Here is a 16,033-nt window from a genome sequence, read left to right as displayed (position 1 = left end):
CCGTTTGGGAACAACAAAGGCCCAGTTCCTGTAACTGTTAAGAGAGGTTAAACTAATTAGGTGTCATCAAGCTGAAGTCAAAGTGACTGAAGGAGTTGATGATGGTGAAATGGAACTAGGTGTAGATATTAAATCGGAGCATGAAGCCACTGGATACACTCCAGCAAAGTTGATGTGTGGTCGGGAACTTCGATTGCCAGTAGATCTGTTAACAGGACACCCACCTTATGAAGAGTTGCCTGAAAATGTGTCAGAGTTTGTGAAAGTGTTATCGAAAAGGATGGATGATATTCACCATCAAGTATGTTCAAACTTGAAAACATCTGCTGATTTGATGAAGTTATCTACTGAAGTCAGCTTTGCACCAGGAGACAAGGTGTGGTTGTATAATCCCAGGAAGAACAAAGGAAAGTCTCCTAAGTTGTCTTTTCCATGGGAAGGCCCATATGACATAGTGGATCGTCTCTCAGACGTGACTTTCCAGATAAAATGTGGTCGGCGAGGTAAGCCAAAGGTGGTGCATGCTAACAGACTTTGGCGTTATCATGGTACAGGACATTTCAGTTGGGATGAAGTGAACAACGGAACAAATGACTGCTGAAGATGTGTCACCTGAAAAAGCCACTGTCGAAGAAGAAACTCTACCCGGTTTTGAGAAGGGAAACAGTGAAGCCCTTGATAAGTTACTATCACTGATGTGACTGTTACCAAGGGCGTTTCATGATGAAGCAGATGAACTCCACATGGAGCAGAAGTCAACGAGACGGAGACCAGTACCGAAGATGATACGTCCCGTAAAATTAAGATACTTTGTTGAATTTGAATTTTGTGTTTGTAAATTCTGTACATTTAATTAAGTTATGGTTAATTGTTTATTGGTTTAATGTAAGTGGCTATTGTTCGGGACGAACAATACTAAGGAAGGGGCAGTGACGCTAGTAACGCGTCATATTCTCGAACATTCACGTTTCTTCCTGAAGTCTCGAGAGGCTACTAGATATGCGGTAGTCTTGTATATATAAGCCGCCAAGAAGTGACGGCAACAATGTGTGTAATTGACAGCTGAGTCGAGCACGTGAGACGTTCGTTGTGAATTATAGCGTTTGTTATAGCGCGACTGTGGAAATTAAGTGTATTGCAAAGTTGTATTCAGAAAGAATAAACTAGTTTTATTTAATTTTATTTGTATCGCTAAGGTTTCTTCGGAAAGAATTTTTACGGAAAATTAATTAACGACCAGAAACGTAACATCGTTATAGTTACTGCAAATAGTGGCGTTAGCCCCATCTCGGTATGTGCAAGATTCTGTTAGTATGTTGATGATGAATTTTCTGCTTTAGAAGAAATTAAATAAGCGATTGGTACACAAGTTATAACTACAAGAAATCCAAAACAATGGTCAAAACTACTAAATAACCATAAAAAAAGAATCAAAGTTTACTTCTAACATGAAAGAGGCCAACATTCGCAGGCGAATGCATAATGTCTCTGCCACGCAATCCTAACATGATCATTTTTGAGATCAGAAAAATCAAACTGTCTATATCTTTATTTGGGACCTACAAGAATGTATCTTTATACCAAATCCCATGCAAGTTGGTCAAAATATGACCGACTAATTGACCAAAAACCCAATATTATGCTTTTTTGTGAGGCCTGATCACCCCCCCCCCCCCCCAAAAAAAACTCAAAATGGGAAAATACAACATTTTTTAATGCTAATGTGTTGGGCGCTCAACCATTTGTTTGTATCAACTTTCATCATAACTGCTATAAATATGGCCGCGTAGGAGCCAAAAATAAACATCTTGGAATTTTAAGATACAAGATATAAGTAAGAGAGAGAGAAAAAAAAGAAAAATTTCTGGGCATATTGGACCAAGGTATAATCCTACCAAGGTTTAAGTAAATCTGTAAAGAAATGAAGGAATGACGGTTGATTGAAAAGTGTTTGGAAGAAGAAGAAACAATAGAAAACAGCATGTCTCTCCGGAGACATAATAAATATAGGGTTCAAAATCTACTTGTTAATAACCATGTAGCTATGAGACGTTGGAAAATTTCACCCAAGATATAGGTTTGATACGTGAAAATATCTGTATATTGTAAACCGCTCGTTACGGTGGTATACTAATGGAAATTCGCGTCTCGCGCATTGACAAATCACGCATAATAGCGGAAATACTCGAATTTCTGGAGACGGCTAATCAATCGTCCCGAAATTGAAATCCTTACGTCATCCTCATGTATAAACTTCGCTAACTAGGCCAAAAATGAATGAAGATCGTGAAATGGACTTACAAGAAAAAACTTTTTCTATAATTTACAACATGGAACGGCAGTTTTGTACAATAAAAATGTTACATCTCTGGTCGTTTGTTAATTTCCCGTATAATTTCTTTCGGATGAAACTTTAGCGATACAAGTCCTTTCTTAAATAAAACTAGTTTATTCTTTCTCAATACAACTTTGCAATACACTTAATTTCCACAGTCACTTTAACTTAAACAGACGCTAGAATTCACAACGATTTACACACTCTACTTACGGCTTATTTGCCAGTCTTATATATACAAAATAGAGGGCGTCTCGAGCCTTCAGGAACCTTCTAGATACTTATTACGTGTTACTAGGGTCACGTGACTTCCGCTGTCGTAACAATAACATAATTACCAAACCTAGAGTTCGTAGACCTATTTAGGGAAAATTTGAAAATTGTACACTAGTTTAAGGCTGTGAAATTTTCTTTTAAAATATTTAATTATTATAGACTTGTATTACAACATTTCTTGGTTTCACTCAGAGCCAAAACTCGCAACTTCTTGTACCGCCCACTGCGGAAGGTAATTTTTTAGCATTTTAGTCATGCTAAGAGCTCTCAACAATAACATAGGTAAATCTACATTTTTATTCTTTAAGTTTTGACATATATTGAAGTGTGATTAATTCCTGACAATTTAGTGGAAATATCCTGTGAAATAAAATTTGGCATCAACATTATTCATGCCTGTTCTCCCGTCACTTCAAAATCGAATGTTGAGCTTTGCGTGCGTGTCCAGCTTTTCTAACGCAGCGCGTGAAGCGGCTATCGCTCGGAGAATGCACCATAGTTTGCATATATATACAAGATGAGTTTCGAACAATATCTGTGTGTATTATGACATACATGCAAAAACCTATAGGAAAGAATGTAAAACTGTCCTCCAAATATATTCGGGACACATGGATGTACCTCGAGTCCCTATGAATTTACAGAAACAATCAACAGTAAAGTATGATAGTAACTTTGCTCTGTCTTGCCTCTTTTGACGACTCATAACTGTATCATAAAATCCGACGTTAACTACTCATGCAAATCTAATTCATTACGAACAGTGTAGACAATTATGAACAGACAATTATTAAAATGTGACGTAAACACTCGTAGCTTTTAAGTAAAAACTTTTTAATTTTATATCATATTTCAATTTTCTCAAATTTCTCGCACTCGGCAAACAAATTTCGAACCATAAAGTTGTGAAATGCAGGCGTATCATTTTTTTTCTATCTGCTTTAGTTATATATGAATTTGTATAATTTTATTGAACTTGTATGTAGTTTCAGCATAAACAAGTGGTCCAAAAAGCCGTTGAGATTTGCTTTGTTTCTTCTCACTCACAGTGGTACGTCTGAAGGCTTATAACTCTAAAAATAGGGTTTTGATGCTTATGGTGGACACAGCACAGATAGCCCATTGTGTAGCTTTGTGCTTAACAATAAACAAACAAAACAAATGAGCAGAGTTCTGGTTCTTTGAACTCTATATTAGATAATATCTATTCTGCCTGAGAGGATATTGAAGTAACATAGAGCATCCAGGTTGAAATAATTAGTGACTGTAATGTATTTTGCTGGCCGAATTGACAGTGTGTAAATACAACAGCCGATCAATTTTGTGAGAAAACAAAGTTTACGAAGCGATGTTGTTGTCGAGTGGACAAGGTAACAGAGCTTATCTGTTAAATTTAGGTGTATTTTCTTAGTTCAGTTTCACCAGGAGATCGTTGAATGAGATCGTATTTTAGTTCTACAAAGATCAACCCTAAGAGAGTAAAAACTATGGGACTAAGCCTAACATTATAGAGACTCAACTGCCCTTCTGACTGTGCAAGTACATACACAGTAGTTTCTTTATCTCATTTGTAATAAATATTGTGTTCATTTGTGCTCAATTTTTCAAGTCTATCAGATTTACAATTACTCGTTTTTTTTGGGAGAACTTCTAGACTCGACATCTCTCCAATACAATTATCTTTTTCCACTAGTAAATTCTTCCTCTTCGTCACAAGTATTTCTACATCCATAAAATGCCATTCTTTCGACGAAAGAGATTCCTTTAAACTAAATATACTCAAGAGGTTAAACTAATGGCCAATACACACGTTACTAATTCAGAAATTCCACAATAAATCCTAATGCTACAGCACCAAAATTTCTGTTTCATACCTACTTGTGATATTTTCAGGTCAAACCTGATCTTCCGAGAAGTATCAGGTAGTTAGATACAATAATGACAGCAGACATGCTCATCCTGGGCATAGGGTTTTCACTATTTCTGCTAAGGTTTGTGATATCAGTCAGCATGCTACTGCTGACTCAAGGAGATTTCCATAAATCTGGAGAACCTACACAACTCGAGAACATAGTGCACCTGAAGATTGATCTCAACAGAAAAGAAGCATGAACATTTGAGACTTATTGGAATGAATTGAGCCTAGAAATATTGAGACGACTTTGGAAAGTCTACTGAACTTCTAGGCTGTTGCCAATCAAAGCACAGCAGTCCCAGCTCTGGTCAAGATCACTGGTGACTAGTGGACATACGTTAGACATGCTGGTAGTGGATAGTGGCTATAAGAGAGAGAGAAGTCAAATAAATCATGCTGCTGATGTTCAAAAGGATGGAGAGAGAGAGTACGTAGACCAGTTCCTTATAGGTTTCGGGCAGGTTACTGCCTGGAATGGATTGACTCGGGAATAAGTTGTGCAACAGCTGTTCGTAAGCTTAGATGGTCTGGCCCTTGACACTGAACTTTTAGGTGAAGAGCAGAAAAATGACTGGGAGATAGTCGTGTATGAACTGTCACTGACTTGACGCAATGAAAAGTTGGCAATCTATTTGGGCTGCATTCAATGCTTAGAAGAGGATCAACATCAAGGGACTGGCCATCTATTAAGATAATCTCGGTAGATTTCATAGGAAGGCATTTCCAACAATGGCCTCTACAGATCTGGAAGATAATGTTGTCAGTATGTTCATTGAGAGACTTCCCAATGGGCCTATGCAACAATACCTTAGAGTGAGACTCACTCCCATGTAAGCAGTGCCCATCAAAACATTCTTTGAAGTGATCATATAAAACTAGTTATCATAAAGGAATTAACTTGCAGCAGCTGTAATGACAATTTTATTGGCAGAGGGTGTGACCCAGGTACCTCCATAAGAGTGGGCTAGACTTAATTGGAGGGTTAACATCCTACCATCTACACAGGACGGAAATGAAATTCAACCACAGTGGCCACCAGTGAGTGGATGAAGTTATGCAGGTCTTCCCATGGGGTACAAGTTGCAGTAAGGTCTGTCCATGGGATATATACCACAGCAAGATCTATGCATGGGGTAAGTGCCATCACAAGGGTACATGCCACTGTAGTTTGAAACAATGATATACACATCACAGCCATTGCTAATGCCTCCACCTGGACATCATTCAGTATGGGAAGAGCAAAGCATTGGATACCAATGATTGCAACACTGGGGTTGAAGCAGTGTAATTGCATATACTAGTTAGACATTCATGACCTTTGAATGCAGATACTATAACATGAATAAAGAAGTACTGGCGATGGTTGTTTTCATAAAGCACCATCATCACTACATATATGATAGGAAGTTTGTCATCTTGGTGGACCTCACTTTGCTGAAATGGTTAGTAGGCTTTAAAAATCCAGAGGATAATGATGTTGGAAAAAAATGACTTTGTTATAGTTTATCACTCATGTCCGCAACATGGCAGCAAAGAGCATCCACACTAGGTCATGACCCTTCAGTTGCTCATCCCAGAACTCCTTAAGCATCAACTTTGGCACCAACTTGTTAGTGGAGTTCTATACTTCATGATTTACATTTGATCAAACACCCATTTTTTTCAACTTCCATATGGTGTCAAAAGTCAAGACGTTTCACAAATGGACATGATCACACGGTGCTGTGAGACAGTCCATCTGGTGTTTAAGTCTTGTACCCACTGTAGCTTATGCATATGATGACTAACTTGAAGTATCAGATACGAGCCAATCAGCTATATTCAAGTTGTTTTTGTTCAGCCAGCATTTACTAAAACTACATCCAGTAAGATAATTAGAACATCTGTTCTTTCACTATCTGATCATAGCACTTCTTTCGACATTTTGTCTTCCCAAGTTTCTGAGCAAATTCACGTACGTTGACCATCACCTATCTCAGCCATTATATTGACTTTTGGAGACACCGAATTTCTTTTAGTGAAAGGTAGGGAAAACTTGACCTTAAACACTGAAAGTATAGACTCAAATGCAAAGGTTAATCGAGTTCTAATTGGTCGATGGATTAGACAAGCAGGTTCATTTAATAGCCCGTTAATTCCCGTTTTATTGTCTTGCATGTCATTATCAAATATGACAATTATGTATCCAGTTCTGTTAGGATTAACAAACTTTGCAAGCATACACTTGGTAGACTGTATTATCCATTCTTCTAAACACGGAGGAAAAATTTAAGTACGTGTCTTCACCACACTTTATATATTACACAACACAGCAAACAGTTGGCTGTTGAAGTTAGCTCCATTATCTTTATGAATCTCTTTTGGTACTCTGAATCATGCTATTTAGTTTTTAGATAACACATACGATGGCCTATGATAACATATTGATTAATCGATAAGCTTCAACCCACTTTGTGAAATAGTCGATAACAAGTATGTAGCAATGACCTCTTACAGTTCCAGAATGGACCAGCATATCTAGGAGCATCGTCTGCAGAGGAGGCTCAACAATTCTCTGTTAGAGTTCACTCTGTCTCAGCCTGTTTTTCCTCTGGACAGCCCATACACGCTGTCAAATATCGTGATTAAGATGTAGCCAGATGTTAGCATAATTGTGGGTTACACCTTTGTGCCCATCAGTATTTGTGTTGTAAAAAATCTGGAGTATTTTTCGCAGCAACATTTTGTGGACCACAAACTGCAGCATTATTGAAGCACCAGCAATTCTGGATTGATAGCAGTTGTACAGCACATATTCTTGCACTTTTAACTGCTTGTACAGGTTTTGTGTATCTGTGCTATGGTCCTCTAGTAGTGCTGGCTAGGCTATACTTCACTAGAGGAATAGACATGTGAAACCCAATCTCATCCCTAATATACTGTCTGGTTGTTATATTGATAAAGCCGAGTTCCAGAAGGAAAGAATGAAGTTCAGCCAACTCAGGTTAGTTGTCGCTAATCTTACTTTCGACTACTAGCCTCTGTCAAAATTTTTAGTGTCTTTCCTTAGGAACTTACTTCCGTTTACAAATTGTGTAATACTTTCTTATAACAGTACATCTTGAATTTTCTACTAAAATGTCTACTAAAAATATTATAATTTGGATGACTGAAATATTCCTATCTCAATCAAATAAAACACTGGGTCCACCAAATGTACATACTTATGATATCTAAGCTATTATCTGATAGTTTAATGCACTACTAATGATTTCACTTACACACCAGCATTTTATATTTATAAAGTTAAAATAAGCTTGCACTAGAATTTTGAGAAACTCCAGGTAAAACTGTGTTCTATAAAAATAAAACTGCATTTTCTCTCCCTTGCCAAAGTGCAAATCTCATTCTTATTGTTTTCTCTTTTATGAAAAAACATCACCTGCAGAATATTTCGACATTGAAATTGTCTTTCAGCATTAATTAAACTCGTAGGTACACTGATTTCTAATACTACTTTTCAGGTTACTCACAATTAACTTCATATTCATTAGTTCTTAATGTCAAATCCTATATTTTCATGCTTCATTTTTTTCTTTTTTCCTCTTTAATGATCAAGCAGTTATTCTGCAACGTTGTTCATTAACTGTGTTTCAACTCTTTTGACTCCATGATCATCTTAGCTTTGATATCAACAGAAGGCTGACATTAGTGTTTCATCCACTGATCAGGACTGGTAGTTACTTTCATTTCCAATAATTCTTCATCTGGTCCATAAACAAACTGTCAGGTAGTTTTCTGGCAGAGGTAACAAAGGACAGCAGGGCCTGGTAGCTTGTTCAATGAAAACAAAGAAACACCAGGGAATTGGAATCCCTCCGAGTCTCTGTACATATGTTCTATGGGTGTCAGTATGCATGTTAAACCTGTAGATGTGTTGCTTGAGCAGTGCCTAGTTATTGGACAAAATCGAGCATTTTGACCCTCTTAACCTATGCACTCTGCTGATCCATGGACTAATTAAAGCTGTCTCTGCATTTTCAATACTTAAGTTAAAGTTTCCAGGTCAGTCACTTCCATTGACTAGCCAGTGGTTTTCTTGCCTTGTTATAGTAAATCCTCTTTCTGGAGCTTTCTTTTTTCTGCTATGAAAATGGATTTCTTCTCCACCTATAAAGCCTCACAACTGCTCCAGGATGCCCAAGACTTCCTCTACAGTAAGGGGCATGAATTCATTGCAAAGATGGAGAGTGAAAGATTGATGTTTACTCTTAGTGAGCCCATGAATGAATACATCTTGCTAGCTGATTTGTCCGCCTTGGCAGAGCTTACCAAGTCAGTTAACACGTTGGTACTAATTTCTCCTAGGGCTGAGCTGCCTGTAACGACTGATGGAGGTCCTGTGCTGCTGAGAGTCTGGGAAGGTTGGATCATCAGAGTTGACACTTTCTCAGCTGAAGGAACCTATCCTCTAAGTGGCCTAGCAGTAGGAAATGATGCTGTTGTTGGTTCCACCCAATGAGGTAAGACTGAAGAGCAAAGTGGCCTGGTAACTTGTTCCATTGTAGGGTGTTGCACTACCAAGAAGATGCCAGATGTTCTTGCATCTCTGACTGGACCATTACATACTGAAGCCAAAAAAGAGCTTTCCAGCACTAGGTGCATCTCAAATGACATTCAAGTTCTTGGAAGGTAGAGGTAAATGATTAAGATCAGGGAAATGGTTGAGCAGATGACCCAGATAACTTGTATAATGGTTCCAGCCATCAAAGATGGAGTTTCCACCTCAAGGATTAGCTCTGCTGGAAGATCATGTAGAGCATATGCTACCATGGCATCCAGAGCACCAAAAGAGAAATGACCATAGGTGCCCATTCCCAAAACTCTTTCAGGCTATGTAAGGTGATCTTGAACCAACCCATGTTAGAGAAGATTTTAATGCTCAAGCATCATTGTAAAGAGGTGGAAGCTGAATGGATAGGGGTGTCTAGGCTTTCAATAACTGGGAAAATGATTGGCCAACTTGAAGGGCCATCCCTCCTTTGATATACACTTGTGAAACACACTAGCTAAAACTGAGCAGAACCTGGTGATGGCCCAAGCAGACCTCAAACCACAAAAGACCACAGTGACACTGGAAGCTATGCTGGTGAGGTTAAGGTGAGTGGAGTGAAACCTCAACCACTCTGAGGTGTTTGTGCATTTTATGTGCATATTTAAATTATTCTAATTTGTATTTCTGTAAAGTGCATCTTATTTAGGGTAGCCTTAGCCTCCTGCACCCAGTGTATGTGGAATACAGGGACCAAAAATTGTTTCTTGTATATTGTGTGTATTTAATACTTGGTATATATTGACAATACTGTGGTTCTTTCACACATGTCAATGTGTAGAAGAACAAGGATTTAATTTTCTTTTGTATAAATTTCAGTTTTTCTTTTTTCTAGCTTGTAGATCTATATGTTTAATGTGGCACTGGTTTATTTCCATTCTGTCTACTCTGATTGTAATCATATACCAAAATAAACTTGGTGTGCCACTTTATTGTAAGTGAAAAAACTTTAAAGCATTATTATCATTTCTTGAGAACAAGGCAATTTTTTTGTGATGTATTTGTAGTGTATATGTGCATGTATATAAAAATTAATATTTTGATTTGTGAATATGTAGAAAATTTAGGGATCATATTGTAAACAGTATAAATACAAAAATGGTTTTGTATCTAAACATTATTATATATTTGACAACCTAATGATTGTATTTTCTTAGGTTTATTCCCATTTCATCTATTGCCAATAGAAGTAGATGAACTGGGATGTTACCTGGCACTACTCTCTCCTACACATGTGATTGCATGAAAAAGAAATGGTTATTTTTTGTATTGTGTTAGTTATTTTGATGCTTTTAATTGCTGTGAGTTGAGGTTACCCCATTTTCGTTTTGGGAATATTTTAATCTATGAATAGTGGTTTTAAATCAGTTAGAGAGTTTTGTATTTGATTTTAATACATGCATTTTTATATTAGCTTTGTTTTAAACTGCCCCTATATACAGGGGACAGCTCTGAATCCTCATTAAAGTTAAATAATGATGTTTTCATTGTCAAATGAGTTTGTTTTATTGTAATTTTCTTTTTTTTAATATGGTATTTCAGTTTTATGGTTAGTTTTATTAGACTGTCCACTCTTAAAAGTGCACATGGTAGCTCTGTTTTGTTTGTCCCCCAGTGGGAAAGTGGTAAGACTACAGATTTACAATGCTAAAATCAGGTTCATTTTCCTTCAGTAGACACAGCAGATAGCCTGAAGTGGCTTTGCTATGAGAAAACACCCACTGTTTTGTTTATTTCTTTCCTTTTGGTCTTTTAGTTGACATTTATTTATCTACTTGCGCATTGCTTTGTCAAAATTGAAGGGTTTTTAATACATGCATTGCAAAAAGGATGATTTTGCATTATATAATGTATTATCTAGTATTCTTAATGTAGTTAAAGGTTTTTTTTCTGTAATATAGATTTTGACATCGTTGCTATTAAAGAGGGATTTGTCACTTTGGGTTTTATTTTTGAATTAAAAGCTTAAAAGCAAAGTTATCTTTTAAGTTTAATGTATCTTGTTAATTTTTTTATTTGTTTATGAAATATAAAATTAGATTGTTTTATTTTACTGCAGTTAGTATAAATCTTTGATAAAGGTTTTTATCTTTTAGTTACTGCAATTCATTGTTAAAAAGTTTGAGATGTCCATGTGTATGGTGCGTGTTTTAGGAATAGTGTTTACATGCTCTTTGATCTTATTCTGAGTTTAAAGATTATTGGTTCTAAAGTTAAGTTCAATTATTAGCTTGAGGACAAACCTGAAACACAGAAGGGTGGAAAGTGCAATATTCAGGCATATTTTGTTTTTTACATGACTTAGTTATATAGGAAAATTTTAAATTTCTTTTTTAGCATAATCATGATCCACAATTATTGAGATTGCCTTGTTCTAGCTGCTTTGTTTTTTTTTTGCTCTCAGTAGTCGCTAATGTCTATTCTGCATTCCACTACATTCATTAGTTTCATAAGAGTTAACAGTGGGTGCCCTCTTTCCAGTATATCAGTTTGAAATTAGGGATGGCTTGCACAAATAGTTATTGAAACAAAACTATAGCATAACACTTGTAGTATACAAATAAATACAGATACTGTCTTACTGATCTGTTTTCTCTGCTGTTTAATAAACATCTAAATATTAATTTGTAGAGTTACCTACAGAAATTAAAAGTTGCATTATTTTAGATCATACCTTGTTGAAGATGAAATGTTACTTACAACGTTTTGTTTTACAAATTCAAATAGACTTACTTATAACATAATGAGCTCAACAAAGATGAGCATTATTGGGTGGTTTGTTAGTTTTAAAAAAAACTAGGCCACATCCCAACTCTTTTCTGTTTGTGTATGCATCTAAAAGCATTTCATTAATATTCAGTTAACAGACAACCTTTCATATACAGAAAAACATAGTTCATCACAACAATGCGAAGTTGTTAGTGGAATCACTAGAAACCTGTTCTTTAACACTTATCTATAATTTCTGATAAATCATTACAGCACCAAAATTTTCAGCTTTTTATGTAAAAATATAAAAAAATATTCAAGTTCCTGGACTTTCGGATATTACATAATACAGCTGCATTTTTTGTAATTTGTTTTCATTTTCTTAGTGCATTTGATTTATACTGATAAACTACAAATATTTTAGTGATAATCCATTAAGATATTGAAAAACAAAACATGTGAGCCATGTTTAAAAACTGATACTTGTGGCATATAATTTGAATTTGTTCCAAAAGTATAACATTACACTGAAACAATGTTTGAAATGTATCTTACATATGTTATTCTGTTAAGTTTTATTTTAATTTTCCTTTACAGATAAAATTACAGTCTTCCTTCAGCTGTTGCTAGAAGTTACTCCAACAAGCCCAATAACAAGCTGAGCTTGTTTGACTTTGATGTCATAGGATGTGTTTTATATTTCAAGAACTTGATATTGTGAGAGAGAAGACTTTACACAAGTATCAAAGCAGATAATTTCATAGCTGAGTTATTTGAATGAACATGTGATCTGTCCACACAAATGTTCAAACATATTTTCATTCTTCAATCAAATCTATAAATACACCAATTTCCAATGATCCTATCTTAGAGTTTTATAATACAGCAGTTATTTTACATGGATATGGAAGTACCAAATTAATTTACTTTTAGCAAAAAAAAATGTTGAAAGATAGTTAATTTTGCTGTTTGTGTTTTAAAATTTTTGGTCAAATTTCATAGGACCTTTGAGTAAGATAATCACTGTGTATGTATTATCCATCCACTTTTACAAAATATAATTATAATTTATTAAATAAAACAGAATTTTATTTATAAAAAAAAATAAAAAAAATTACTGACAAGAGACATTGTGTATGATAAGTGATTTAGCAACTAAAACAACACCATATGTAACCGTACCAATAATAATACTAGAAATCTAAAGCAGTGTCTTTCAAAGAATTGCAATTTGATAAAACAGCCAGCTATTATGCCTAATGGTAGGAAATCATAAATATGTCCAGCAGTGGTTTGAGTAAACAAAAAAACTTCCAGAATCTAACTTGGCCAGCCCAGACCAGAATTTTACTGAAATCTCACAACTGAAGCTGCTTTGTAAAGTGAATGGAATGTGTACCAGTAGGGTAAATAGTTTCATTAAGAGAATCCAGGTTGTGAATGACACTTAAATGGGTTTTCAGTGCAAAACAGGACTCTCCTTTATAAACTGTGCTGCCCCAAACCTTTGGTAATGTAATGTATAATCATCACAATGTATAACTGTCATAAAATACATTTAAGTAGACAGTTATTGAATGTTGCACTAAATATTATAATGTACTTGTAGTTTCAGTAACCTGATTTTCTCTAGTTTAAAAGTCCAAATGTGCTTAAACACGCTGAATATTCTCATTAATTTCCACTGCAAAATTGTATGTAATTTGCTTACTTTTTTTTTTTGTAACATAAACTAGAACTTTCATAGTTTCACTTAAAATCTTCTTGTTTCTAAGGGTAAGTAATTAAAAAAAAAACAAATTGGTAAGTAGTATGAATTTTGAAAAACGGAGAAATATTAACCAAACTGGAGATAGCTATTTTTTAATTAATTTGTTATAAACTTCATGGATCTTATCAACAAGAAATTCATTTGTAAGGCAGGTAAGTTTTGTACTTTAAGAATTGTTTATGGCTAAGATACTGATTTTCTATAAATCTTCATATTTTAATTTTGTCAGCTTCATTAGATTCTATAAGTGAATTTTACTTTTGACCAAAACTTAAAATAAAAGGATGTAAAAATTATTATTTCTGGAAAACCTATAGGGAATGTCATGTGAAAATATCAAATTATCTACTTCCAGTGAATTCATTCCCTGATCATTTACAGTGTTAATTAACACAATGTAGCAAGATAACATAAATTTAAATTCTCAACGACTCTTAATATATTTTAATGTTAGAATTGCATCATGCTTTTGCTATACATGCACAGTTATCAATAATGTTTTATTTACAAAGAGGATTTATTCATTTATACTTGTGTACACATTACTTGTCATCCTTTCTATTATGTTCTGAGTTACAGTAAATCGAAAGTTTAATTGTTTTAAATATACAAATGGTGCTTGTTAACAAGATCAATAAAAAAAAAAAAAATTAGGAAAGAAGGCTGAAGATACTATAGACATTATTTACTCTAACTACAAACCCCTATTTTGGCTCCATATTGTTACCTAGAATTACATTTGGTGAAGTCAAACTAGAGATTTGTAGTTTGAGAAAATAATGTCTACAGTATCTTCAGCCTTGTTTCCTTACTTTTTACAGTCCCTATTTACAAGTTTTTAAATTTCCAATTTTTTTATTTATCTTGTTTGTTGGCTTTTTTATGTTCAACTATGGCCAAAGGATAACTTGATAGGGTAGCTAACTTTATACATTGTAATGACAATAAATATAGCTGATATGGTTCATGATGATTTACTGCAACTATTGACTATTTGATTGCATTAGTTTGAGATGCAAAATGTTGAGCTGCAGCTGGAGATTTGTTTGAAAATATAGTGAAATTTATAGTTTCTGTGTAACTGAATTCTCTGTACATAATGCATAGCAATGGGCAATTCTATACCTAGACTAAGACACAACCCCCACTAAGTACATATAAAATTTTACCTGTATTTTACCAATTGTATAGTGTACAAAGCATTGAGTATCTACATATTAGTCATCTAATTCCTGTTACACCCTGCATTTAAGCACTTTTTAAAAGAAAGCACTTTTTAGAAAACTAACTTCAAGGGATAATGAGATCGTCATTTATGCTTGAATTATGTTTTTTAGCTTGTGTAAAATATAGAAAATACAAATCGACTTTTCAGTACCTTATTTAGTATTCTAGAAAAGATTTGGGAATACAAGCTGATTTTGTTGTAGGCTTGTAAGAGAATAATAAGAATTATGTTTTGAACAGATTTTCTTTTTCTTGTAAGTCTAACATGAGTGTTTTTTTGTACATTTTTATATATGTACAGCCTTAGCAGTCAATAATAAATATTCCAAAGTGTTGTTTGAACTGAATCTTCAAAATAGTTGATTTTTAATTTGCACTACCTGTAAGTAATTTCTGGTAATGGAAGGCATAATCAGATGAGATAAAATACCAGAAATTCTGAATAGCACTTCAGAAAGATTTTTTTTTTTTTTTATTAAACCACAATATATTAATCAAAATGCTTGTATTCTTCAAATATTTTAGATACTGAAATTATTTCGAATTGCTGCTTAGGAAAATAATACACCAAATCAGAAAATTAATGATAATTTTCAAGAAAGTCCGATTTAATTTTTTATGAATAATGTAAGATTTGGAAGTAGAAATTAAATTTCTTTCTTTTAATTCTGAGAAATTTACAAAAAAAAATTAATAACAAATCTATACAAACAAACTATGAATGAGAGAAATTGAGATTTGTTTTGTTTCTTTTTCATCACGTGTGAAAAAAAATTGGCAATACTTACTTTGAGCCTTTTTTTATTTATTCCCACATCATTTATTGAAAATAAAACTGAATGTGTTACATTAAGCAACAACTGGGTATTAACATCATAATTCCTAACAATATAAAACTTCATGCTGTTATTTATCTCTGTTTCTCCATCTTTAATATCAATTCAAAAAGTCGTATATTATCACTAAATACATGAAAAAATGTTGTTAGACATACTTGCTAATCTTTCCACAAAGTATATGATATGATGAAAATAGATATACTAATTAAGTATTAAATATTATGCCAGATGAACCAATTAACTAGAAAAATTGTATGTATTATACATAAAAAAAAAAAAATAAAATATAGTAAGTACCAAGTTTAAATAATCATTAATGTTCTAATTTAATATGGACGGTAGTTTTTGTTTTAGTAACTACAAAAAACAA

General features: G+C 34.2%; 1 protein-coding gene across 3 annotated transcripts in view; it reads left to right on the top strand.

The window, feature by feature from the left end:
* Positions 1-13,218, top strand: part of LOC106461605 (b(0,+)-type amino acid transporter 1-like) — a 52,873-nt gene extending 39,655 nt beyond the window's left edge. For all 3 annotated transcript variants that reach the window (XM_013921446.2, XM_022388610.1, XM_022388609.1), the window contains one exon: positions 12,424-13,218. In XM_013921446.2, coding sequence (XP_013776900.1) covers positions 12,424-12,488 — 65 coding nt within the window. In that variant the 3' untranslated portion in view covers positions 12,489-13,218. The remainder of the gene's footprint in view (positions 1-12,423) is intronic.
* Positions 13,219-16,033: the final 2,815 nt, after the last annotated feature.

Source organism: Limulus polyphemus, unplaced genomic scaffold (genome assembly GCF_000517525.1).
Source record: "Limulus polyphemus unplaced genomic scaffold, Limulus_polyphemus-2.1.2 Scaffold996, whole genome shotgun sequence".
NCBI classification, from domain to species: Eukaryota; Metazoa; Arthropoda; class Merostomata; order Xiphosura; family Limulidae; genus Limulus; species Limulus polyphemus.
This window is presented reverse-complemented; position numbering and strand designations above follow the sequence as displayed.